This window comes from Pseudonaja textilis, chromosome 14 (assembly GCF_049901715.1).
Source record: "Pseudonaja textilis isolate UNSWEBS1 chromosome 14, rPseTex1.2, whole genome shotgun sequence".
Lineage (NCBI taxonomy): Eukaryota > Metazoa > Chordata > Lepidosauria > Squamata > Elapidae > Pseudonaja > Pseudonaja textilis.
Window position 1 is genome coordinate 8,261,257 of NC_142003.1, and position 27,749 is coordinate 8,289,005.

The 27,749-nt window shown below is 43.1% G+C and overlaps 2 protein-coding genes across 19 annotated transcripts; both read right to left on the reverse strand.

Annotated features, from left to right (window-relative positions):
* On the reverse strand, positions 1-15,093 carry LOC148124683 (uncharacterized). The gene is made up of 5 exons (XM_087912442.1): positions 12,278-15,093; positions 6,490-6,535; positions 4,579-4,672; positions 3,609-3,647; positions 1-374 (listed from the first exon to the last, which is right to left on the reverse strand). Coding segments are annotated over exons 1-4 (432 nt in total). The 5' UTR covers positions 12,569-15,093; the 3' UTR covers positions 1-374; positions 3,609-3,646.
* Positions 15,088-27,293, reverse strand: C14H8orf33 (chromosome 14 C8orf33 homolog). Of its 18 annotated transcripts, none has more exons than XM_087912440.1 (11): positions 27,254-27,293; positions 26,699-26,725; positions 26,198-26,432; positions 25,656-25,720; positions 25,294-25,384; positions 24,691-24,828; positions 22,506-23,024; positions 21,410-21,580; positions 19,913-19,996; positions 17,461-17,607; positions 15,088-16,319 (listed from the first exon to the last, which is right to left on the reverse strand). In XM_087912440.1, the coding sequence occupies exons 4-11, from the start codon at positions 25,662-25,664 to the stop codon at positions 16,111-16,113; spliced, it is 1,368 nt and encodes a 455-aa protein (XP_087768566.1). In that variant the 5' UTR covers positions 25,665-25,720; positions 26,198-26,432; positions 26,699-26,725; positions 27,254-27,293; the 3' UTR covers positions 15,088-16,110. The 18 variants fall into 18 exon arrangements, with proteins under 18 accessions (XP_087768566.1, XP_087768550.1, XP_087768565.1 ...); XM_087912424.1 differs by having other exon boundaries at positions 19,913-20,000; positions 21,375-21,580; positions 27,142-27,293; XM_087912439.1 differs by lacking the exon at positions 26,699-26,725.
* Positions 27,294-27,749: the final 456 nt, after the last annotated feature.

The window sequence follows — 27,749 nt, forward strand, 5'->3', positions numbered from 1 at the left end:
TTTGCTTGGCGTAGAACTTTTAATCAGGGCAGGAAGGAAGTGCTGCTAAACGGATTTTCAAGGAGCTGCTTGGGAGGGAGAGAGCAGGAAGACCAGCCGAGCTCTTGGCAGAAACCTGGCACAGAAGCTTCAAAGAAGTGGGGGGGAGGGGAGGATGAACGGGGAAAGCGACACCCCAAAGCCCCCACTGGGTGCAATTGGGTGTACGTCTTCCAACGATCGCTGCCACCATCACATTCTCCCCATTCCGATCTTTTTCCAAAAACCTTGTGAGAGCCAGAGGGATGCAGAAGTGGGGATTTCTCTTGGGGGGTGAGGGAAGCACCCCAAGATGCAGGAGACACCCTTGGGGGACCCAGGCATTCAGTCTGCAGCTGTGGAAACAGAAGAGGGAGTAACGCATTGAAGTTTCACCAACTTAGAAAAACGCTCATGCAAAGCTGAACCGTTGTCTCAAAAATACTTTCTGCAAGGGGGTGAAAAGGGGAAGGCAGAAAAATTCTCCCTTTAGAAAAAAAGAAGAAGAGAGGAAGTGTTTTGTTTTTTTTAAGGAAGTAGGCGTCAAAGTCTGCTGTTCCAGCTAGGAGAGGAAAAAGCAGAATAATCTTTGGAGATTGAATGAATGGGAAGTGATGACAACACATCAGGCTTGTGAGCATGGCCGCTGGGGATTTAACAGAATAACAAGAGTTGGAAGGGACCTTGTAGGTCATCTAGTCTAACCCCCCTGCTCAAGCAAGAAACTCTATACCGCTTAAGGCAAATGGTTGTCCTCTTCTTAAAAACTTCCAGAGTTGGAAGTGTTCACAACTTCTGGAGGCAAATCATTCCAGATAACAGATAATCAGAGTTGGGAGGGACCTTGTAGGTCATCTAGTCTAACCCCCTGCCCAAGTGGGAGACTCTACACCATTTCTGACAAATGGCAGTCCAATTTCCTCTTGAAAGTCTCAAGTGATGACATTCCCACAACTTCCAAGGTCCAGCTGTTCCATGGGTTGATTGTTCTCACTGTCAGAAAGTTTCTCCTTATTTCCAGGCTGAATTTCTCCTTGTTCAGTTTCTATCCGTTATTCTTTGTCTGGCCTTCGGGTGCTTTGGAAAATAGCTTGACCCCTTGCTCCTTTCTGTGGCAGCCCCTCAAGTATTGGAAGACTGCTATCATGTCTGTCCTGGTCCTTCTATTTACTAGACGAGCCAAGCCCAGTTCCTGCAACCGTTCATCGTATGTTTTAGCCTCCAGTCCCCTAATCATCCTGGTTGCTCTTCTCTGCACTCTTTCCAGAGTCTCAACACCTTTTTTATAATGTGGTGACCAAATCTGGATGCGGTACTCTAGGTGTGGTCTTACTAAAGCTTTATAAAGCACTATAAAGCTTTATAAAGCTTTATAGTGAGGTATTAGTACCTCACTTGATCTTAATTGTATCCCTCTGTTAATGCAATTTAGGATTGCATTAGCTGTTTTGGCTGCTCCAGCACACTGCTGGCTCATATTTAGCTGGTTGTCCACTAAGACTCCACAGTTACTGCTATTGAGCCTGGTTTCACCCAATCTGTATGTGTCCACTTGGTTTTTCTTGCCTAAGTGTAGGACTTTACTTTTCTCTACACTGAATTTCATTTTGTTAGATATGGCCCAGTGTTCTAGTCTGTCAAGATCCATCTGGATCTTGAGCCTATCTTCTTGGGTGTTAGCTATTCCTGCCAGCTTAGTGTCATCTGCATTCTACTGGTTCTAACTGTCGTGAAGTTTCTCCATAGTTCTAGGTTGCTTCTCTTCTTGATTAGTTTCCACCCATTGCTTCTTGTCCTGCCCTCAGGGGCTTGGAGAATAGCTTGACTCCCTCTTCTTTGGGGCAGCCCCTCAGATATTGGAAGACTGCTATCATGTCTCCCCTAATCCTTCTCTTTGTTAAGACTAGATATACTCAATTCCTGAAACCATTCTTCATACAGTACGTTTCAGCCTCCAGTCCCCTGATCATCTTTGTTGCTTTTCTCTGCACATCATTTTTATCTCTTTCTCTCTTTTTTTTAAAGTACTGGTCATCCACAACTTTCAACCACTTGGAGCAAAGTTACAATGGCACTGAAAAAAGTGGCTTGCAGTCCTCACCCTTACAACTGTTGTGGCCCCCCGTGGCCTCGTGATAGAAATCTGAGTGCTTGACAGCTGCAGCATCCAGAATCCAAGAATTTGTGGCCTTCCCAGCCAGCTTCTCACAAGAAAACTCCATAGTGGAAGCCAGATTCACTTAATTGCAGTGGTTTACTTAACAACTATCCCCACCCCCAAAAAGGTCATAAAAATTGGCCACAGCATGTCACGTTCCCTTAAGGGGACAGCTCCCAATTTTAACTTAACTATCAATTCCCAATTACCTATATACTGTCTGGACAGCACAGATATATTGAGAAGGAATGACCACACAGAGGACAAAGTCAAGAGGAAAGGCCAAATGCAAAGTGACCATCAGATGGCCTGGGTGTGCCAAACCATCATGATCTTGCAATTTAAACCAAATCATATGAAATTGCACCGTTTCTTTTCTGAGGCAACCGCGGTGGAATCTTGCAAAATCTGCAGACCTTGTGAAATGCTAACGACTCCAGAGATTTCTACATTAATTACCAATTTAGATCACATGCCTCACATTTCTTAAAAAGAAGAAACAACCGAAGGAATATTAACGGGGCCCCGACACAGAAAATCTGCTAGGTTCAAATGCTGTCTTGGCCAGATGTTATCCTTTTTATCCTTGCATTTATTTTTCTTTTGGTGTACTGGGAGTTCTTGACTTACAACAGCTCATTTAGTGGCCGTTCAAAGTTATAACACCAGGGGAAAAAGGGACTTATGACCGTTTTTCACACTTACGGCCATTGCAACATTCCCCAGGCTGCTAAGATCAAAATTCAGACACTTGGTTCATAGTTATGACGGTTGCTTTGCCCTGGAATCACATGATCCCCTTTTGCGACCACCTGACAAGCAAAATTCATGGGGAAGCCAGATTCACTTAACGTACTTTTTTCCACTGTTGTTCTAACTTAGAACAGTCACTAAATGAATAGTTGTAAGATGAGGACTACCAGGGCTGGTTGTCAAGCATTGTGTTTATCGAGGAGCTGAATTCTGATCATGCTACCATGAGGATGCTGCAATGGTCATAAGCGCAGGAATAGTTGTAAATTACTTTTTCCTATGCTGTTGTAACTTCGTACAGTTGCTAAACAAACAGTTGTAACTCGAGGACTACCTGTAGGAAGGGAAGTTACAGGGGAGGGGGGGGAAGCACGGAAAAATATAATGGAAAATACCTTTGAGAAAATTGCTGTTTTGGGAGTTTTGCACATAAAAATTGAGTAACTAATAAAGTTGAGGTTTGATGTTAATGCCTTATTCTACTGCAGGGGGCGCCAACCTTCTGGACCTCAAGGATCACCAAACCCCTAATTTTAAATCCTGCGGACTAGAGATCCTGGGAAAAATCCCAAAAAAAGTCTGCAGGAAAATTCCCCACCCTGTTTCCCTACCAATTGATCATTCTTTATTTGATATCAGAGAGCATCACGCAAAAGGTAGAAAAACCTACTCTACTCACCAGTCACTCTAAGACTAGAATTTGCCAGTGTTCCCAAATCTGCAAGAGAAAAAGAAAAAAAAATAGGAAGGGAAACAAAAGAAGACATTCTTACTGGATGCTGGATTAAATTAGGCTGTTCCAATCTCTTCTTAAAAACGTCTAGTGACGTGATGACACCACACAAGTTAACTAGGGGAATTCTGGGAATCCCCAGAATACAGAATGACAAAGTTGGAAGGGAGTTTGAAGGTCTTCCAATCCAACTGTCTGATGGGTATCCAATCTTTCCTTAGAAACCTCCAGCGATGTGACGACTCCACAGATGCCGACGGGGGGGAATGGTGGGAGTTGAAGTCCACCCATCTTTAGTTGCCGAGATTGAGAAAACCTGGAGTAATTATCGTGCAATGCTCCAAGCTAAGTTAACGTACTCCACTCCTCCACATTCTCTCTGCCTCCTGGCTTGAAATTTGGGGCCTGGACAATCTGGAACTGCGCTGCCTGTAGTACGACCTAAGCATAGTTCACAAAATTGTCTGCTATAACATCTTGCCTGTCAATGACTTCTTCAGCCTCAATCACAATAATACACGGGCAAACGATTGATACAAACTCAAGGTAAACCGCTCCCAACTCGATTGCAGAAAATACAACTTCAGCAACAGCGTGGTCAACACCTGGAATGCTCTACCTGACTCCATTGTTGCAGCTTCAAACCCTCACAGCTTCAACCTCAAACTGTCCACCGTGGACCTCACCCCATACCTAAGAAGTCCTTAAAGGGGGCGTGCATAAGTGCACCAGTGTGCCTACCGTCCTTGTCCTACTGTCCTCATTTATCTGTATTTACTCCCTTTGTTCTTGTTTATGCTCATACTTATACTTGTTAATTTGCACATGTTTGACAAACAAACAAACAGGCAGGTGGATGTTCGCGCTAATAAACCAGGATCCTTCCTGCGATTCTTCTGCTCCCAATTTTCCTTACCACTGACTTTCCTCGTGATGCCGCTTGGAAACTGGTGGGTGTGGTCGTCTCCTCACATACACTTCAGTGTCAGCAGTCTCCTGCACGGCTTGCTCTGCAGGCCAATGGAGAAAAAAGAAACCAAGATCAAAGAGATTCACTGAGATTCACACTCGGCCATCTCAAGAACACAAGATCCACAGGTTTAACACGCTACATCCCTAAGTGCTAAGCTGCTCAGGAAAGAAGAAAGATGCTTGCAAGGTATTGGATATTTGTTTTACATACCAGCTCACATGCATGTATTTCAAAAATATTTGAAATATTTAAATAGTTTGGGGTTGTGGTTAAGGCACCAGGCTAGCAACCAGGAGGCAGTGAGTTCTAGTTCTGCCTTAGGCACGAAAGCCAGCTGGGCAACTTTGGACCAATCACCAGGTGACGGTGAGTTCTAGTCCGACCTTAGGCATGAAAGCTGGCTGGGTGACTTTGAGCCAATCACCAGGAGATGGTGAATTCTAGTTCTGACTTAGCAATGAAAGCCAGCTGGGTGTCTTTGGGCCAATCACCAGGAGACGGTGAGTTCTAGTCCTTCCTTACTGGATGGCTTCAGGTCCATCCCCCTCCCTCAGCCCAACTCATGTCACAGGGTTGTTGTTGTGGGGAAAATGGGAGGGATAAGGGGTATTGGGCATGTTCAATGTCTTGAGTTACTTATGAAGTAATACAGAGGGATAAACATCTATCAACAAATACAATAAATATAGCTTTAATCCTCAGATCACTGGTTCAGTGACCCCCTATTATAATTCCACCATCATCCAAAGATATACGAACCCAGATGGGCAGAAGATGGAAGGGAGAAGGTTTCCATAAGATGTTATCAGTGCTCAGTGAAAATGGATTAACTGATTAAGAGATGCTTTCCTTGGTATATTTCCATATTCCCAGTTTACTAGACTACTCCATGTTATTCTAGTCTAATTTTTTTATTATAGTCCGTTCACATTTATTGGAATAACGTTCTCTATAGTCTGTTCATTATTTATTAGAATAACATAATAGAAAGACTTTACAAACCGCTTTCCCAGGTCTTTCTATTATGTTACTCCAATAAATACTGCATTCCTTCTATTATGAGGCACAGTCACAATTCCTATCCAAAACAATGGTGGGAAATTTTACACAGTTTTTTTTTTAAAAAAAACAATTGGTCTTTTTTTTTTCACGGGAAGAAAAACCAGGAAGTGGCAGGCAAAGTTCAACCAGAATGAAAAATTAATGATTGTGGAACACTGCTGCTGGCTAACATCCTCCTCAAAATTGATTAATTCAGGGGGTGATGAACTGAGGTCATTGTTGAGAATGGCCTTGAGATTAAGGATGGCCCAAAATATCACTGCTTATTTACACCAGATCAGCATTAGATTTAAATTCTGTTAATCCTGTAATCATTTATAGGGAGAATTGTTGCAATCCAGTAAACCATAATAAGAAGGTAGCTCAAGTGTGTTTAAAGATTTGCTGAGCCTCACAAACACACCTTATTTCAATAACCCACTCCTGAAAATCCAGGATCGGAGATTTGTTTAATACATAAATACATATTTTTTTCTCAACCAGATGCAGTTTTCGGATGCGATGGCTTCCCCATAACACAATCCACCACTGGTTATGCAGATAAAATCCCACCCATCTGGAAAACCGGGAAAAACAGCGCAAGCATCACTCTTTTCCCAATTCCAGTGGCCTCTTGCTTTGTCTTGGATTCTGAGTCCCATCTTCCTAGCCACAAATGTCAATGGAGAATGGTATTATAGTCCAAAATTAGGAGGGAGCCAAGCTGAGCAAATGATACATTTTCTAGACATGCAAATGGACTCGATGATTCTTTGACCACCCATGAAATTTGGGTTGCCAACAAGAACTCACCAATCTCATCCAGGATATTCTGCTGAGCTGTATGGTGAGCTTTCTCCTGTTTGTTTAAAAAAAGAGAAGGTGAGAAAGGGAGAAGAAAGACACACGTGAATTGGAGGCTTTAGAATATAGGATCATAGAGCTGGAAGGGGCCTTGGAGGTCTTCTAGTCCAGCCCCCTGCTCAAGCAGGACCCTTAAGCCATTCCAGTCAAATGGCTGTCAGTCTATTTTTGAAAGCCTCCAGTGATGGAGCAGCCACAATTCCAAGAGCCCAGCTATGCCATTGATTAATTGTTCTTATTGTCTGAAAGTTTATCCTTACTTCTAGGCTGGGTGTCTCTTTAACAAGCTTCCACTGAGACTTTTTGTCCTGATGTCCTTAACCTAGGCTGTTCTAGATTAGAGAGAGGGGGGAAGAGAGGGAGGGAGGGAAAGAGAGAGAGAGAAAAACAGAGAGAGGGAAAGAGAGGGAGAGAGAAACAGACAGAGGCAGAGAGAGAGAGGGAGGGAAAAGAGAGAGAAAAAAAACAGAGAGAGGGAAAGAGAGAGAGAGGGAGGGAAAGAGAGAGAGAAATAGAGGCAGAGAGAGGGAGGGAAAGAGAGAGAAAAAACAGAGAGGGAAAGAGAGGGAGGGAGGGAGGGAAAGAGATAGAGAGAGAAACAGGCAGAGGCAGAGAGAGGGGGAGGGAGGGAAAGAGGGAGGGAGAGAAAGAGAGAGAGAAAAACAGAGACAGAGAGAGAGAGAAGGAAAGAGAGAAAGGGAAAGAGAGAGAGAGAGAAAAGGAAAGAAAGAGAGAACGAGAGAGAGAGAGAAAGGGGAAAGAGAGAGAGAGAGGGAGTGAAAGAGCCTGTTCTAACAGGATGAACTTTCAACCAACACAAATAGCAACTGAAATGTTCATCAGAGTACCATATTTCTGCAGGGCATCACGTTTGGGGAAAATGGGTTTATTTCTTTCGAGATGGCTAGATTCCCCCCCGCCCCCAATCCTGGCTTTAGGTGAAATCTGAACTGAACCTGTTCAGACTTCACCCTCCCTGCTGAAGTTTTTTAAAAAAAATTTATTTATATATATTTTTCCCTTAAATATACATAAGTGCTTAATGTACAGTGTATTGCCTGGATCCATTTGCTTATACAACAAAATGGTATCATAGTTATAATAGTAGTAGTAACATTTACTTGTTTATAATAATAATCTTTCATCATTTACTTACACATCTTTTTCCCTCTATTTTCTACCTCTTTTATCTAACCACTGATAAAACAAGATCCCACGTTGAAAAGTATTCTGTTTCTTCCTTATCTTTTATTTTTAGTGTCAATCTGTCCATCTCCGCACAATCTAGTACTTTTTTTTAATTATATTTTCATCACCCTCCCTATTGAAGTTGTTAAAAGGAGAGGAAAATGCAATTTAAAAAAGGGGGTAAGCATTTTTGTTTCCTAAAAGCCTCTCTGGTGCTAAATACATTAGAGTGACTCCAGTTTGACTTGCTCTGGGTTGTGTCTTTTAAAGGCATGGCTGGTATGCTGGTTGAATATCAGATCTGCCTGCAAGAGGGCAGCCCAAGATTCTCGCGGAAGGTTAAATGAAATTTAATGCTAGCAAATGAATTGCCTCCTGCTAGATCCACTTCTTCATTTATGCTCTCCCATCTCCCTATCGTGAAGTTTCTAGGGAAATTGAGAAACCGAGAGATCTTTTCCGGAGAACAAACCAAAGCAGTCAGAATGGTAACTACCCCACGGGAAAAGTGGGGTCTGCAACCTTAAAACACTCAAAGAGCCATTTGGACCCATTCCCCACAGAAAAGAAATCACCGGGAGCCTCAAAACCTGAGTGGGCATGGCCAACTCAACATCACTCCCACCCAGTCACATGACACACGCACCGCCACACCGACCCAGGTTTTGTGGCTCACGGTGTTTTCTGTGGGAAACGGGTCTCTCTCTCTCTCTCCCTCCCTCTCTCTCATTTCTGTTTTTTTGTGTTTTATCTTCTCAGGCCAGGCGAGGAGTGACTGGGACAGGAGGCCGAGAGGCTGGGCCAGCCAGTATGGTGGGCTCACCCAACAGGGAGCCACAGCGGAGAGCCCAAAGAGCTGCATGCGGCTCCAAAGCCGCGGGTTGCTGATACCCGGTATATACTGTTCACATAGATACAGAACTCAAAAAATATTTCTCTGGTTTTTTAGAGTTGCCAGCAAAAAGGGATGGGGGGAAGTAGCGCATTCCTTAAATGCTTCATAGATAAGTTCTAGGCAACCGAAGCTTCTGGCATGCAAGATTATTACTGGAGGCCATGATTGATGACTCTTGGCTATGGATGTGTCCCACTGGAGAATATACATCCAGGGGGCGGGGGAAGACCAGGGTCAAGGGTGAAATGAATGATGTGTCTCAGAGTCGGCTAGAGACTCATAATTTAAATGGGGGTGGATGCCGGAGCCCTAGCAACAGGTAGTTTTTGGATGAACCAATAGAGACATTCAGAGCCGGAATACTGCAAGCAGAAGGAATTATTAACTTGATGCGGCACCGTTTCTGCAAGCATTACTACTTCCTTCAAAAAGGTGTCATCTGACAAGCCAGGTCCTAACTTGGGTAAAGGAGAGAGAAAATCTTCAGAGGGTTAAAGAAGGAACTCTACCCTACTGTAAATATGCCTTCGCTATCGATTATCGATAGTGAAACAGCACAAGTCTTTACAGGAGACCAAAACAGGAACAATTTTTATAGTGCAAGCATTCAGTAATAGCATCTTGGGATGTGTGCTTTAAGTTCATTTTTATTAAACCCTAGAAACATGATTTTTTTTTCATTAAAAAAATAATAATCCGGCTTAAGAGAAGCCTGTCTGTTCTATGGTTGAACTCTAAAATGCACCCATGACCTTGATTTGATACCTAAATGCACTGGAGGTTTTTAAAGAAGAGAGTGGACAGCCATTTGCCTGAAATGGTATAGGTTGTCCTGACTGAGTAGCAGGTTGGACTAGAAAAGTGGTCGCTAACCAGTGTGCCAGGAACCACTGAGAAAATTGTGGTGTCCACAGAGAAATGTCGCCCCCAAAGCAATTAATCAGGCTCCGCGGGAACACAAGGCTGTGCCGCCCACATGGCCCGCGGGAGCACAAGGCTTGCATCGCTTGCATTGCAAACAACATGAGGTAGTGAGGGGAGGGGGAAAGGACTTGCCCCCCTCACGCCATGCGCCTGGTCTAGCTAGTGGGCTGCTTTTTCCACCTCTTTCTCTTTCTGCTTTTGGCTGCACACACAGAAAGCAGCCAAAGTCTTTCTTTCTTTCCCCCAAAGTCCACCAGAAATGAGTCTTTGGGACCCCGCAAGGCATCCTGCTCCAAGAGGCTGCACTGAGAAAGAGAGAAAGAAAGACTTCTGCTGCTTCTGCTGCTTTCCTTGCACGAAGCCAAAAGTCTCTCTCTCTCCCCCTGAGAATGGAGCTGGAGATGGAATCTTGTGATCCCAAATAAAGAACGATCTATCGGTAGGAAAACGGGGTGGGGAATTTTCCTTCAGGTTTTTGGGGGGATTTTCCCAGGGTCTCTGTTGCTTTCTGCAGAGACCCTGGGAAAACGTCAGCAAGCCACCGTCAGTCAAAATTCATATTAATGGTCCGCGGTATTTAAAATTATGAGTTTGGTGGTTCCTGAGGTCCAAAAGGTTGGCGACCCCTGGCTTAGAAGACTTCCAAAGTCCCTTCAAACTCTATTATTCTTTTGTGTTCTGTTCATAAATCAGGTTAGAGGAGCAGGTTTTTCATAATAAATAAAGAAACACAAGCCCATTAATATGGGAAAAAAAGCTTATCCCCTTACAGTTTGCTGATTCTGGAGATTGCCATCATGGGGGAAAAAAACCTGATTCCATACTGAAAGGGGAGTTAAGATACCTTCGTGCTAAGATCTGGCAAGTTTAACTATGTGTTGTGGAATAAGCCACCTCATGTGGATTCATGGAACACACCAAGCCATAAACCACAATTTACAAACCAGAGTTGAGCCTAAGAATGTATTTTGTTTGGTTTCTGCTCTGCAGGTCACACAGAGCCTTTAACAAGACCTAAGCAGGGATGAGTCTGTCCAGTGATTTAGTGGCCTTCCTTCTGGTGCCAGGAGAGACCAGAAGGTACATTAATGGGTCACACTGAAACCGATATGAAGAGTGTGCTAAATATTCCATGGCCAGCCCTATAATCTGGATGTCCATTTTAGGAGAACATGGCTTTAAGGCCATTAATGTTGGGCTGAACTTCAAATAGTCCCTTCGGGATTTGTTCCCCAAGACAGGCAGATGACACAACAGGATTTGTACTAGATCAGCCAGTAGATTTGCAAATAATTAAATGGTTAGTTAATTAAATAGTAGGAATAACTTTTTCTACATGCAACCTTGACCTTCTGTCTTGTTAAATATATATATGGATGGGTTGTGAGATGCAGTTGTTTTCATGAATCTTCTTGCAGAAATGCAGGCCAGTTATAGACAGAGTTTATAAGTTGTGCTAAGAGGCAATTTATCTCTAATCATGGTTTGCTGGTTAGGTTCACACAACCTGCTAAGCCATTAAATCTGATGAGCAAATACACAACCCAGGTTAGCAACATGCCATTCTGTAACCATTTAACATGCTATGCCCAAACAAAAAGGGGCTGCCCCAAAGAAGAGGGAGCCAAGCTATTCTCCAAAGCACCTGAAGGCAGGACAAGAAGCAACGGGTGGAAACTCATCAAGGAGAGAAGCAACTTAGAACTAAGGAGACATTTCCTAACAGTGAGAACTACTTGCCTCCGGAAGTTGTAAATGCTCCAACACCGGAAGTTTTTAAGAAGAGATTGGACAACCATTTGTCTGAAACGATATAGGGTTTCCTGACTGAGCTGGGGGTTGGACTAGAAGACCTCCAAGGTCCCTTCCAACTCTGTTACATTCTGTTTCCAAAAAGCCTATACGAGGACTTAAGGATGAGAAGTCTTTATATAACCAGCAAAGCAAGTGTCTAGGTTTTCTACCATCTGCTGAACCACAATTAAACTCAACCCAAAATTTGCCTAGATACATCTTGTCAGGACCATAGTTTTTTTTTTCTTTTTGGTAACATAAAGTACTGAAAGCTAAGCAATCAGAGAACATGAATGAAACCACCCGGATGCTTTGGAATTGTGATTTTGGAGAAAATTGTTGAGAATACCTCCACTGCCAAAAGAACAAATAATAAAAACCAAATTGCTTGCACCAAAAAAAAAAAAAAAACCCAAGTATTGAAGCTAAATCTTAACTATTTTGGACACTTTATGGGAAATGGGGAATCTCTGGAGAAGAGACTCTGGTTCTTGGGAAAAATTTCAGGCATTTGGAAAAGAGGTCAGTAGAAGACACGAATACAAGGGTCCCCAAACTTGGCAATTTTAAGACTTGTGGACTTCAACTCCCAGAATTCTCCAGCCAGCTATGCTGGGAGTTGAAGTCCACAAGTCTTAAAGTTGCTAAGTTTGGAAACCTCTGCACTAATATCACCAGCTTACAATTGTCTCAGAGACAATTATGGATGACAATTCTGGGAAAACGATGCCCTTCAACCCATGAAAATTCAAAAGCGGTTGAATAAAGGAACAAAAATGCAAGATGTGACCCAATCCAGATGGACATGTAGACTGGAGAAGATATCACCCAGTCTCAATGACCTTGTGAGTTACACCTTGTAGGTTGAGGACTTCAAGAGATTCCCACAAAACTGAAGTCCAGCCCCTGTTATGTCTGAATTTTATTGTAGCTCACCTGATGTCCTTTTCCTGCAGATTCTCTCTGGTGGACGCTGTGATCAGAGTGATGTTGCTTATGGCTATCTGTGCCAAACAAAAGGCCAGTTAGCTTCTGCATGGAGGCCTCCAGCTCTTCTTCCGTGTGTTCCAGGGCTTTTCCGGCACGGCTGGCAAACTGACTATAGGAGGTTGAGGGTTTCTCATCCTCTGGCTTCTTCTTGATCTCATCATCTGGCTTCTGCTTCATCAAAATAAGGACTAAGACAAACAAAGCCATGCACAGGTAGGCAACCCAGAACTCGTCCATTCTAGCAGATTCAGGAACCCAACTTCAGCCAGAACTTTCAATATTGCTGCAATAAATCGCAGAATTGGTAAAGTGTCCAGCAAGTTTTCACGATTCTTTAGGAGGAAAAAAAAACCTTACAATACTCCAATTAAGAGCACAAATAAATCTGTTCCACCGGATATTTTGGAAAATTGAAGTTAGAACTTCCTTGCTTAAAGAACTTTCATCCACCTTAGATGTTCTACGATGTTCTTCTCCAGCCAACACAACTAAGGCTTAATCGTCTGCAAGTTACAGAAAGGCCCCCTTTTTCTTAGATGTATTGTTAATTTAAGTTTTTTAAAAAAATCTCATTTCATGTTCTCATAATGTCCATTTGCTGTTGCTGCTTCCCTGGTGGCTGGTGAGCACTAGATGATTCTTCAGACCAGCGGAAATCAGACTCCCAGCCAAAAGTATCAATCAAGTTCAGGAATAGTTTTCACAATTATCCAATGCTCCTTTGCTATGTCAAAGAGGCAAGTCCTATATAAATAGTCTTGTTTTTTTTTCAAAATCCAAGATATTAAATTCCAGTAATTGTGATCAGATCCAGGATGTTTTAATTTAGTTCCTAAGACTTGTAAATCAATGAACCAAGGACACTTATCCAAAAAATGTTCTTTTTTAAAAAAAACTGCAGACCTAAACCTATAAGCTAAAGCTACTTTTAAAAAAAGATTTGCCAGAATAGAAGACTCAACCTTTTGAATTGTAAGAACCACCAGTAATTAGAAAGTGCAAATCTTGAAATCTCTTGAATTTATCCCCAAGGAGACTTGCTCGTCAGGAAGTAGAGGTTAGTTGCTTTATATGGCTATTGAAGTCAAGCTCTTTCTCCTATGACACTTCTTTTTCACTTAGCTATTCCATAGGAATCTAGTCAACAGGCCAATTAAAATATGGCACCCACCCCTGTCTTTAGCCAATCCTGGAAGAGGGTCATCACCATATACATCATTCATCATCTGAACAGCCAAAAAGTGAATGAGAAGGGCTGGCCAAACTTGGACATAGCTGAGTTCCTGTCAGACGTTTTTTGTTACTGTAGAGAATGCCAGAGCTAGAAGAAGGAAAAGCGATATCAAGCTATCACCTATGCTTTCTATTTTACACTTGATTTGCTGACCGCTCAGCCACAGCTTTTAAAATAGCCTGTTCTTAACAACTGAGTTTCTTTTCCTACCACCTAAACATTTAAAGGTTGGGGTTAGGGTGCTCAGGGGCTAAGATGGTAAGCTTGTCGATCAGAAAAGTCGGCAGTTCGGTGGTTCAAATCCCTAGTGCCGTGTAATGGAGTGAGCTTCCGTTACTTGTCCCAGCTTCTGCCAACCTAGCAGTTCGAAAGCAGGTAAAAAATGCAAGTGGAAAAATAGGGACCATTTCGGTGGGAAGGGAACTGCTTTCCTCTGTGCGCCTTCGGTGTTTAGTCATGCCAGCCACATGACCACGGAGACGTCTTCGGACAGCGCTGGCTCTTCGGCTTTGTAACGGAGATAAACGCCTTCTAGAGCTGGGAACGACTAGCATGGATGTGTGAGGGAGACCTTAACCTAAACATTTAAGATTGATTAGGAGTAACCTTGTCGGTGTTACCTGGGTGCAGCCAACACTGAGACACTTCATTCATTTCCCCCTTGATTCTGGTCTTCCCCCCACCCCCTGGATGTATATTCTCCAATGGGACACATCCATAGCCAAGAGTCATCAATCACGCTCTCCAGTAATAATCTTGCACGCCAACAGCTTCAGCTGCCTAGCAACTATCTGAAGCATTTCAGGAATGCACTGCTTTCCCCCAGTCCCTTTCTGCTGGTAACTAAAAAGACCAAAGAAGTATTTTTTAGTTGATACACGGACCAGCTACATTAAGACATCTTTCTAGAGGATTGAAAGCAATGGCTTAAGAGAATGAACTTACTAAGGCAACCAAAAAAAGTCCTTTTTTGGACCTCTTGGGATAAACAAACAAGGAAAATCAGAAATATCTTGTTCCTCCAACAGTTTTTTTAGGAAAAAAAATTCTGAAGGTATAAATTTGAAGGCTGCCAGCTGACCCAGTCTGGTTTGTTCTTATTTCTTTAACCGACATTCAGTCCTCAGGATGATAAAAATAATTGAGCAGATAATCTCTCTTTCAGAATTCCTAAATAGCCACAAATGCCTAGCCAATGGCCAATTTTCTGTACATTGTAGTTGGGTTCACACATCAGACTAAGTTACGAATTATGGAATATTAATCGTAATGGCTAGATTCATCCAACGAGCTGTTGATTTGAGAATAGCTTTGCACTAAAGCCTCACTGATATCAAGCACCTAAATTTTGATCACCTGATTGCGGGGATGCTGCAAAGTTGATAAGTGTTAAGTTCTGGTGGCAAGTCACTTTTTCCCACTGTCATCGTAACATGGAATTTGCTAAACAAACGGTGGCAAGTTGAGAACTACCTCTGCTCCAGACGTAAGTTTAGAAAAAGAAAAGGAAAAAAGCAAGATGCACAGCCTGGATCTCTTTATTTGAACTTTGATCCAGTGGGAACAATACCTCGATCTGCCCAGGAGGTTTCTATGCTCCCTTGCTGAGAGAAAATCAAACAAAGACTCCCGAGGTTTGAGTCATGCACAGAGGCCGTTTGCAAGGACAGATTGTCCTCCCTGACCTTAGTGTTGGTTGTGGGAACCTCCGGTGATCTTCTGCATCCCAAGAAAGAACCCCATTGTTTCAAAATGATAAATGCAGTGGCCAAGATTCAAAGGCTCCCACAAAGCATCCTAAATCACTGTAGACAATCCTTCTTGATATCCAGATTTTACGGAAGTGCCTAAATTGTAGACAAGTTAGATCAGCTGCGTTTTTGAGCATCAGCGTACAGGAATGAGCGGAGAATTTCCAATTCTCTCCTTGCCAGGAAAACCTATTTCTGCATAGAAAGTTGGCAGAGCAAAGTATTATATTTGTCTAAAGGCAGAAAGATCAAACTTGGTTATGACCTGTGGTCAGCTGACAAACCTCTTGTGACCGTATGTTTTGGCTTTTTTTCGAAAGAATTGGAAGAATTTAAAGAATGGAGCATCCAATAAGCCATGATAATTTTCACACCTTCGTGCCTCTCACCTGATTTTTTTCCCCATCTGCTTGCAGAGTGTGTGTGAAGAGAAAGCAGATTTGCTAGCATCTTGTCCGTTTTATGTACTTATTTTTTAAATTTATATGCTGTCCATCTCCCTGTCAGGCAGCCCTCCTTATCTCTCAATCACTTGTCCCATTTAGGAAAGCATTTGCGTAGAAAAATGCATCAAATCAGGTATTCCCTCCTGCAGCGCTGAATTTATAAACCCCGTATTTTATTAGTCTTTCTTTATCAACTTAGAATTTGCCAACTGGGCAATTTCTCCGCCCCCCCCCCTTTTCATAGGCCATGCTTCCATTCTATGTCCCCCCCCCACTCATGACTTCTTCCCACCCCACCCCACCCCCCCAAAAAGGAGCCTTTTCAAAATCGGCATCCTGGGGCCTTGCTTAGAAAAAGTTGAAGCAGAATTCCTCTTGCGATGGTCTGAATTTAAAAGAGGAAGGGTCTGTTGATCTGAGACAAGCTGGGGTCTGACAGCAAGAAGGTTCCTGAAGGTTCTTGGAGGTTCTGGCTCCTTCTGCAGACTTTCTGAACACCTGGCTTCTCTTCTTCCACATCTCTTCGTTCACCTCGGTGATGTGAGCTGCTTTCGAAGCTTAGGTGGAGGGAAAGGCAGGGATGAAAGATCAATGCAAATGTTTTGAAAGGCTGGTGTTCCCTACTACGCTCATTTCCCCTTGCTAGTTCATCCAGTTGGAATCTGTAAATGGAGAATAAGCTGGAAAACGTTTTCTTTCCATCTGGAAACATCATAATGTTAAAAACTAGACCTAATGAGTGCCTAGTTCACCCTACTAGAGTATTCTATCATGAAGAGAGTCAATTACCATAGATAGGATTGATCAAGATCCGGTTAAGTTCCTTCCCCAGACAGTTTGGTCTAGTGGATAAGGCACCAGGCTAGAAAATGGGAGAAGTTGAGTTCTAGACCTGCTTTAAGGATGAAGGCCAGCTAGGTGACTATGGGCTAATCAGCAGGAGACTAGTGAGTTCTAGTCCTACCTTAGCCATGAAAAAGCCAGCTGGGTGACTTTAGGTCGATCACCAGGAGATAGTGAGTTCTAGTTCTACTTTAGGCATGAAAAAGCCAGCTAAGTGACTTTAGGTCGATCACCAGGAGATGGTAAGTTCTAGTTCTACCTTAGCCATGAAAAAGCCAGCTGGGTGACTTTAGGTCGATCACCAGGAGATGGTGAGTTCTAGTCCTACCTTAGGCATGAAAAAGCCAGCTGGGTGAGTTTAGGTCAATCACCAGGAGATGGTGAGTTCTAGTCCTACCTTAGGCATGAAAAAGGCAGCTGGGTGAGTTTAGGTCAATCACCAGGAGATGGTGAGTTCTAGTCCTACCTTAGGCATGAACACTGGTTGGGTGATTTTGGTTCAATCATCAGGAGACTGAGTTCTAATCCCGCCTTAGCCATGAAAGCCGGCTGGGTGACTTTGAGCCAATCACCAGGAGACGGTGAGTTCTAGCCCGCCTTAGTCACCAAAGCCAGCTGGATAACTTTGCACCAGTCCCCCCCTCCTCTTTCTCAGCCCACCTCACAGGGTTGTTGTTATGGAGGAAAAGTGTGTTGGATATGTTCACTGCCTTGAGTTATTTTTTTAAAAATAATAAAGCGGGATGCAAACAAACAAATCACTTATATTTGAAGGCCGTTTCCAACTTGCAACCTGCTCCCTACCTATAAAATAATAAAACTGGGATAAAAAATAAAAAGCCCCTTTCTCCCGACCTGCTTGCAAGAGCTTCAGCTGCTTCTGCCTTTCCTCCGCCATTTTTGCTCGGTAGTCGCCGAACATCAGGCGCATCACTTGGCGCTTCTTCGCCAACACTGCTTTTTTGCTGCGTAACGTCTTGATGGCACGGACAGCTTCCTCCTCTGGAAAGATTAAACAGAGTACAGAATAACAGGCTTGGAAGGGACCTTGTAGGTCATCTAGTCCAACCCGCTGCTCAAATAGGAGGACCCTACACCATTCTGGAACTGGGTATGTCTAGTCTAATGAAAAGAAGGACTAGGGGAGACATGATAGTGTTCCAATATCTGAGGGGCTGCCACAAAGAAGAGGGGGAGTCAAGCTATTCTCCAAAGCACCTGAAGGCAGGAGAAGAAAGAATGGGTGGAAACTAATCAAGGAGAGAAGCAACTTAGAACTAAGGAGACATTTCCTGACAGGGAGAACAATTAATCTGTGGAACAACTCAGCTGCAGTTGTCCATTATTCCTTGTCTGGCCTTTGAGTGCTTTGGAGCATAGCTTGACCCTGTCCTCTTTGTGGCAGCCCCTCAAATATTGGAAGACCGCTATCATGTCACCCAGCTAAAATTGTTCTACCCTTTACCCCAAAGGAGCGATCATTTGCCATTCCTCAAAGGCATCAAGGGTCAAGGACACGGATGATCTCAGTAGGACGTGCAGCAAAAATACATCTTCAGATGTCTTGTAGTGACTGTCAATTCATTCTTTCCATGTGATTCACTTAAGAGCTGCAGTGATTCGCGTCACAACCGTGGCAAAAAAAAAGGGTTGTAAAATCAGATGGGACTCAGTTAATCACTGCCTTTCTTAGCAATGGAAATTCTGGTCGCAATTGTGGCTGTAAGTTGAGGACTGCCTGAATACAAATTTAGGGTGATGGAAAATTAAATACCTTTTAAAACCTGCTAAATAAATACATGCAGCAGATCTATTTTCCCCCCAAGATAAAATTCAGAAGCGAATAAGTTAGGTTTGTTGTCATTTGGTCACTGTCTGCTTCTGGAATTGCCATTTGATATCTCTGTGTCATGATATTATTGGAATCCACCCTGCATTTTTAAGTCTCCTTGAGAGGATGTTGACAAATCCTGGAAGGGACATCCTCAAAGTAATAAATGAATCGGGACTGTTCCATTGTTCAATCAAGGTCAATGAAAGGATGAGTGTAAGCGATTGGGAAAGACCGCAATCCAAAAACAGGAAAGACTCCAGGAACAAGAGGTGCCTAGATAACAGAATAATGGAGTTGGAAGGGACCTTGGAAGTCTTCTAGTGTCCTTCCCCTGTCGGAGTCTGAATCCGAGGAGGAAGACGAACAGCTGACAGGGAGTGGGAGTGTGGCTCTGTTGGCTGTGGAGGAAAGGTCAAATTCCGGCTGGGCAGAGCAGGGAAGAGGTAGAACAAGGGAGAAGGAGTTCAGAGGAAGACCCAGGCCCACCCGCTCTTTATTCTAGGGCATGCAGGGAGGAACAGAGGAGAGAGCAATGTGGGTTGCATGGCTTACAGGGGAGGAAAGGGCCCTGATTCCCTTCATTAGCCACAGCTGGGGATGAGAGTTTAAAAGAAATGCATGCTGAGTGCAGCGCGTGCTGGGAACAAACGTGAGTTTATCTTGTGTTGGCTTTGGTTATCTGTGTTCCTGGTGTCTTCCCAACCGTGTTGAGTTATTGCTGTGCCTTCACATCTGGAATTCTTGCTCCTGCCCTGCCAGACTAATTACTTCATCTTGCCTTGATTGGACTTATAGTTACGGTTTTCGTTGACCACGTTTTGGACTTGATTCCCTGCAGCCAAAGGCTGTTCCTGGGAGAGTTTTTCTCCAGCCCAGAAGGTAACCAGGAGACGGGGGGCAAAGTTGGAGCTAATAAAGTGACTCCTACTGATTATCTGACTGTGTTGCCTTTGTGCCACGCTCCGGGTCATCCCCAAGCCCCTGCTCAAGCAGGAAACTCTATAACATGTCAGACAAATGGCTGCCCAACCTTCTTTCTCAGGCCTGTCTGGAGGTTTTCCATCCAAATACAGATCACACCTAACACTGCTGATCCTTTTTGAGATAATTCAAGGTTGGCTGACTGCTGCCACCTGCTGATTCCTGCAAGGTTCTTTGTTATGGAGAATCACTGTCTAGCACAAACTTTTGATAATTGCAGCCTTGAAGTTCATGTGTCCCCCCCAACCAGTAGGAGGTCCATAAAATCATGAAGACTTGTTTGTTGAGATGCTGGGTGTGGTCCTTGTTATTTCTGTGTCCATCTGCATAGGTTTATCGGACCCCATCTTGTTTTGGCTTCTATTGGGATTTTTTTTTTTTTAGGTTAATATATTGCGACCTGCCCAGAGTTAGTTGGGAGTTGGAGAGGGGTGAGGCCTAAGTTGAATGAAATAAATAAGCAAACGATTGATTTCAAGCAAGCTCACTCACTTTGTTTTGGGGTGGATTTTTGAGTCTTCAGGCCGAGTTCCAGCTGTTCCACACACCAGTCTACCTCTCTCTTCAACTGATCATCTGCCTATTAAAATTCAGGGGGAGGGAAAATGAGAATTAGTTGAGCCTGACACTGCAAGCTAACTACTTCTAGCACCTTGCTTCTCCAAGTTATCTCACAAGAGTTCTCTAACTCAGTGGTTCTCAACCTGTTCTGACCAAGACTTCCAAGACTGTAATTATGCACACACTTATTTTAAAAACAAGTCTTGTTTTATTGCAATGTTGGGAATTATTTTCATTCCCAGCCAGTAATGAATCTTAAACAGTCCCTCGAGATAAGCACCCACCTTTCTTTTCTGTGAAGTGCTGCCAATAACAGAAGTGTCAAATGAACTAGAAAAAAACCAACCAAAGTACAAAGAGCTTCAAGAATGAATCTGAACTGAACGACTTTGCTTCCTGCAAAGGTTTAGTCATTTTTGCCTGTCCTTTATATCTTAGGGGAGGGGCAATCACCTCCCAGCCTTAATCCCAAGTTGCCCCTTTTGTTTCAGCTGCTTTCACCTTCTAGCAGCTCTGTGCACATGTGCACTGGGAACAGGCTCCCCTTGTTCCTCTGCCTCGCTGCTGCCAGATTCTGGAGGCTCCGGAGTCAGCACCCCACTCCCAGATGGTCCTGGCCCCATCTCTGCATCAGACGCAGGACCCTCGTCCAAATCCTCTCCAGACATCCTGACTGGTCCCCGTTTTTCCCCACTGTCCGATTCCGCTGCCGTCTGCACAGGCTGCCAGCGAATCACAACCGTAGCAAATTTAAGATGTTGGACGACTTCAACTCCCAGAATTCCCCCAGCCAGTCTCTCTTGATTTGCTAGATACATTTCAGTTTAAGCGGCGAGGGGTACTGACCTGGTTCAGTCATCATGCTAAACCATTGTTTTTTAACTGCATTGTTGTCAGGGTTCCGACGGATGCCCTAATAATTGTGTCAACCTACCTGGGTTCAAACTGCATGCGGAAACCTAAAACTTAAACCTTGGTTTGTAACTCACAATGAGTTCACACAACCCGTTCTTCTAAAACCAAAGAAACTACAGGAGGGTTGTGGCCAATGCCAAACACTGCATTCAAACAGGGAAAAAGGGACAGCATCCACCCTGGAAGATCTGAAGTCCTTCAAGCTGCTTTGAAATGCAACCATAGTGGCACCTTGACTTTCCATCTTGACTGAGCTACAGGTAGTCCTCGACTGACAACAGTTTGTTTAGTGACTAAAGTTACAACGGTACTGAAAAAAATATATGTCTCAACAACTCAATTGTGGTTGTAAGTTGAGGACTATCTATATTGATAAATTACTGTAGAGGCTTAATATGAACAGTTCTGCATCATTGATTACTACTGTCTATAATTTTTGGTCAATGAATTTTAAAAAAACTATCAGTCCTTAACTCACTCCTTGTCTTATCTCACGTTCAACCTGGTCTTTACATGCCTGTAATATCTCAGCTTGTTCAGATGTTCCTTGATCACCAAGCTTGTTGTCTCCACATCCTTGGTCAACCTGTGCTACTTCTGACGGTGGGAGTTTCTTTTTCTTTCTTCTCTTCGATGGTCCACCAGCTGCCACAACCAATTTCTCTTCCGCAGTCTCTGTTGAAGCTGTGTGCCAACGATTTTTTTTTTTAAAAAATAATCAGTTGCTATTTTTAATCGATAACATTAGATTTATATTCCTTTGCATCTCTTTCACTTACCTGAAAATTGTTTCCCAGGGGAAATAAGTATCTTTTATTATGTACAGTTTTTGTATAATTAATGCATTACAGGCAGTCCTGAGTGTCCACTCGCTCAACAAATTATGACGGTGCTGAACTAAGCAAAAGCAATAGCACTTAGATTTATATATTGCTTTACAACCCTCTCTAAGCAGTTTAGAGTCTGCCTCTTGCCCCCCAACAATCTGGGTCCTCATTTTATCTACCCCGGAAGGATGGAAGGCTGAGTCAACCTTGAGCCTGGTGAGATTTGAACTGCCAAACTGCAGGCAGTCGGCAATCAGCAGAAACAGCCTGCAGTACTGCATTCTAACCACTGCACCACCACGGCTCTTAGGATAGGACCCCATAGTTGCAGCCCCCACAGCACCTCCATGATCACGATGTGGGCGCTTGGCAATCGGCTCACAACGATGTCACCACATTCTGTGGTTAATGTGATCACCATTTGTGATCTTTGCTGCAGGCTTCAAATAAGCAAAATCAATGGGGAAGCAAATGGTGATTATGCGCCCATAACATGTTGTGATTGCATAGGATTCCCCCAACAGCAGCGATGGGGACTGCCACAGCTGCTGTCATAAGCCAGTGTGGTCATGTGATGTTGTACAGTATTGCTTAGCAGTGGAATTCTGGCATCAAATACCATAGTTAAATGAAGACTATCTATAATAAACTCTATTATTATAGAGATAGAAGCCAGCACCACTTATAATTGAGTTAGTACTGGAATTAGTTGCCAACTTACATAAGATCAATAAGTACATATTTCTTTCCAAGGCTCAATTAAAACTTAGTGGTCCCCATACCTACTTGGGTGGCTTCCAATCTTGGTGCCTCTTGCAGAGGATGTTCTTCTCTGTGTCTGCTTACACAATCCTTCGCGTCAGTTCTATCAGAGTGTGGAGAGGCTGTTGTCACCACAGCTTTCTTGGATGAGATGAAACAGCTCTCTGGAGCTATTTCTGCTGAAGCTCCACAGCCAGGATCTACGGCATCCCCTGAAGGTGAGGAAGCCTCTGGGATGGTGAAGTTGAAAGCAAAGCCAGGCTGCTGTGTTCCAGCGGAGAAGTCCAGCATCCTAGAGAGATCGTTACCAGCAGACTGTTCCCTGGAGTCACCCAATCCATGCTCTTCTGCTGTGGTTCTATCCGTTTCTTCTGTGGCTCCTTCAGGTAGGACAAAGTTAAATTGAAAGCTGTTATCTGAGGATGCAAGCAAGGAAGTCGACGCTTCAGAAGGACTGCTGGATTGCTGCTTCCTATACATCATGCTGCCCGAAGGAAGGCTGTTTCCTTGTTGCATTTCTACCTGCATGGGCGTCACACCTACAGGTCAGAAACAGAAACATGGGACACTCCCATTAAATCACCAAAGCACGCTCAATCCAAAGCACCAAATCTTTACACAAATAAACAACATATGTCATACATAATACATGAAACATAAACTGAATGTTGTGGAATTTGGCTCGAGATTGAAAAAGTCCCCAAGCCTTTTTAGATGTATACTGTAGAGGAGAAGCTGCCTTTGTAACAGCCTCCTAATAATGGCTTCATCTCTTCCCAATTGATTGATGAGTTGGCTACAGGTAGTCCTTGATTTACGACTGGTCGCTTAGTGATCGTTCAAAGTTACGACAGACCCCAAAAAGGGAACTTTATGACCTAGATTTATAACGGTTGGGCCACCTCCACAGTCATACGACTGAATTTTAGGTACCTAGCATGACAACGAGCTCCATTACGATATCTACCTGTATTTCCCTTCTCTACTGGGAGATCGAATTTAGATTTTTAGCAGCAGCAAAAACAAGCATCCCGAGGCTTCAGCCGACAGAAGAAACAGAAAAGAGTATAGTCCTTCCAGATTGTCAGTGCCTGAAGCTTTCCTCCTCTGGTTCCTTATCTGTCTGTTCTGTTCACGTGAGCTGACCGCCTCCATTTCTTTTGGCCACATCCCTAGCTGCTAGGCTGGATCTCAGAGAAGACAGGACTGGGTGTCAGTTAAGGCAAGTGCAGGATGGCTATTTCATCAAAAGAAAAACCGAAGGGCTCACTTTGGCTGAAGCAATTTCCATCCATATTTTTTTTTCCAGCAGTCTTACCATTAACCCTCTTTGCTCTCCAATGTCCATTAAAGGAATGGGGTTCTACGCTCGTCTTTTGCAGTTGGCCCCCTTGGCTTAATCTTGTCTGAGCTGGTGCATTTCCCGTTGTGGAGCTTAAGATTCCTCATCACTTGCCAGCATGGTCACAGGCAGCAAAAACGAAAGCTGTAAATCATAATGTGGGGAAGGCCTCAAGTTACAGGAGGCTACTCCAGCTGACTAGGCAACAGCTGCTAGCGGCTTCTAAATAGCATGATAAATTGGATGACAGTGTCTTGGTATGTGGGCTTTTCATTCTATAACGTGGGGTCTTGGTTAGGGACAATGTTGCTTGGATCTAGGATAAAGGTGAGCAACTTTCAGACAACCCCACCTTCTACCTGCAGATATCCTGTACGAGTGATCTGTCCTCAAGCCAAAGCAAACTTTATCTGCCCTCACAGCACACCAGATTAAAAAGAAGGAAGGAGAGCAAACGAAAGCACTGTCTTTTTTTTAAGGGAAGGATCATTGGCATGCGGAAGCCATGACAAACCCATTCAGGTGGTGACTATAGCAGGAAAGAACCAAAAGACACAGTCTCTGAGGACACAGATAAACCTCCAAGTGGCCTCAAGGGCTCTCTAAAAGGATGCAAATGACCAGCTGTCTGCAAGGAATATAAATCCCTCCATTCCCCACCATCCAGTCAGAGCTGAAGAAGCTTCTTGGACGAGAAGCAAAACCTCTTCAAAAGAAAACGAAAGTCCAATTGTCTCCTGAAAAAGCACCTTTGGGACAACCATGACCTGAATGTCTGAGAATTTCTCTACACATGGATGAAAGAATTGGGAGAAGTAGCATGAGTGAGTGACCGACACAAAAGGCAAGACCTGCCCACTCACCAGCTTTGGCTGTTCTCTCGTTTTCTTCAGCCATTTTGAGACGGTAATCTCCAAAGACATGGCGCATCATTTGCCGCTTCTTCACAAGGGGAGCTTTACGGGAGCGCAATACTTTAAGGATGTGGCGTGTTTCATCGGCTGCTCTCAGAGATAAAGAATGTAAACGTTACTCATGAAAATCTGGCATTACAAGTAGTCCTTGAATTATGACCAGTCACTTAGCAACTGTTTGAAGTTACGACAGACCTCCTCAGAGTGAATTACAACCCAAACTTTGAAGTTCAAATGGCTATCTCCCTTGTGGTCATGTAATTTTGGACACTTGGCAACCAATCCGCACTTACAGCCATTTGCAATGCCCCATTGTCATGGCACCACAATTTAGTTTTTGCCAGAAACTGGCATTATTTTCATGTGCCTGTGATCTACAGCAGGGTTTCCCAACCTCAATGTGTGGACTTCAACTCCCAGAATTCCCCAGTCAGCATGCTAGGTAGAAAATTCTGGGTGTAGAAGTCACATATCCTAGAAATGGTGAGGTTCAGAAACACTGAAGTGTTTCAAATGGCTCCACTAGAAGAGGTTTTATTATTTATAACTCACCTTGTTGTGGAGTTGGGTTAAGACGCAAAAGGCCAGTCTCCAGTTGAGTGATGCACCATTCCAATTCATCCTGAAATGTTGGTTTGGGAGCCTGGATCAATGGGAAATGTACAAGCATTAAGGGCCGATGTTTTTTAAAAGGTGGTTTGCACATGCCTGTGTGCAAAACCTAAATAACTTTTAAATCCCAGTAGTGTTGGTTGTGGCAAAATGGCTGTGCTTGCTAATATTTCCTGTGCTACACAGTAATTAAAATTGCAGGACTCTGACAGTTAGCTATTTCTGAGCATTTAGACTACTTTAATCTTAAGCAAAACAAAGCAGTTTGCCACATCTGTTGCCATAAGAAACACACACCTTACCTCTTCCATTAAGAAAGTTTACAATTGTTCACATAAAATCTCCAGATACTTTCTCTCCCGTTCACCTAGTAATACAAAGTGACACAAGAACATTATCGTGAAATCTTTTTTTCGAAAGGCCCAACTATGTATGCTACATAACTGATAAGCATTTGTAGGAGTGACATTTTCTATATTGTGTGGATAGCTTTACAAAGTTCTCTTCTTTGAAGCTTTTTCCATTCTATTTTTCCTTTATGCTAGTAATAACATTGCAATATATTATGTCTAAAATATTAAAACTCTCATGTATTCAGATCAAGAATTCGTTAAAATTTGTTTTCTCATAAACAGCCCACTTCATTGGCATACAAGATCTGAACTATGTATATATTTATAATTTTTAGTGTATTGTGAACTGCCCAGAGTCATTGGAGTCAAGTGGCATCAAACCAAACCAAATTATAAACAAAGAAATGACAGAAGGCTCCAGAATGGCTCTACTGAGATCATCAAATCATTGAAACAGCAGAAAACAAGCAGTAAGAAACAAAGGAATCTACCTGGTCCCAGATACTCTGATTATTTAGAATATCAAGAATTTTGAGAGTCAATTTGGTGTGGTGGAGAAGGTCCTGGCCTAAAAACCAAGAGACTGAGTTCTAGTCATGCCTTAGGTCAAGGATCTTCAAACTTGGCAAGTTTAAGACTTGTGGACTTCAACTCCCAGAAAGCTGCCTTAGGCATAAAAACCCGGCTGGATGATTTTGGGCCAAATCACCTCAAAGAGTTGTTGTACTGGAAAAAATAGTAGCCTTGAATTAACTAAAATATATTTAAATCTACATATATAAATTTATTTATAAATATATAAAAATCTAATTTTAATATGGTTTTGTGTACAGTATTTATGTTTTTAATAATATGTTGCCCAGAGTCTGTGACATGACTGGTCTGTAAATTTAATTATTAACAATAAATTACATATACATACTTTTTTTTTTTGCAAGATAATGGAACTTATTCTCAACACAAATACATTTTGCTCTGGGGCAATGCCATACCTCTATTTCCAGTTCTATTTCAGGTCTCTAAAAATGCAAACAGAAAGTATTACACTTTAAAATTAACCAGAGTTTGCAAAGAGAATTCCTAATCACAACTAATAATAATAATAACAATAATAATAAAATAGTAGTAGTAGTAGTAAGAGGAGGAGTTAGTAGAAAGTCAAGACAGACCGAAGGAGGACGGAGAAGTAAAACATTAGTGGCTTGCTAATATAAACCTAATCTCAAATCGTGCATCTGTTGCCCTAAAGTAGAGAACCAGCCTTTTAATTTCAGTTTCCAATAAATGCAGATTATTAATAGCCCGACCGGCCTGTCGAGCTCTTAATAATCTGCATTTATTGGAAACTGAAATTAAAAACACTCAGAGGCTTCCCGACTCCAGATTTCATGCCCGACCAGGCCGCGCTCCGTTCCCCCTCTCCCCTTAAATTTACATAGATTCCTCCACCCTCACTCCAATCCGGATCAATCCACTCTGAAAGACAGCACTGAGACCTAAGTCCAGTTTCTTGCACTTAATAGTAAGTTACTCCATTGAGATCCCACCAAAAACACGAGCAACGCGGGCCCCTTCCGTCGCTGGACTGCTTCCCCCGTCGCTCCGGCGTTCGGGGAACTCAGTTCCGCCCTGAAGTCGTTCCTCCCTCCGATTGGCTAGGAAGTCGTTTTTCTCCTACCCAAAAGAACTGGATCTGTCTGTAAAGACTTGCTTTGGACTACTATTCCTATTCTTCCAGAGCAGAGGTCTCCAAACGTGCCAACTTTAAGACTTGTGGACTTCAACTCCCATAATTCCAGTCAGCTATGAATTGAAGTCCATAAGTCTTAAAGTTGCCAAGTTTGGAGACCCCTATTCTAGAGTGTCTGGGAATGTCTTCTTAAGCTGCCCAAATATCTGGAGAATTGGTTCTTGCATACCAGTCATTTTTTTCTTAACTTGTTGAAAGGGTAGATTTTTGCATTCAATGATCCAGTGGTGATTTTTCTTTTTCTCTAATGTTGGGAAAGGTGGGAGGAAAGAATCAGCAGTAAGGGGGATGAA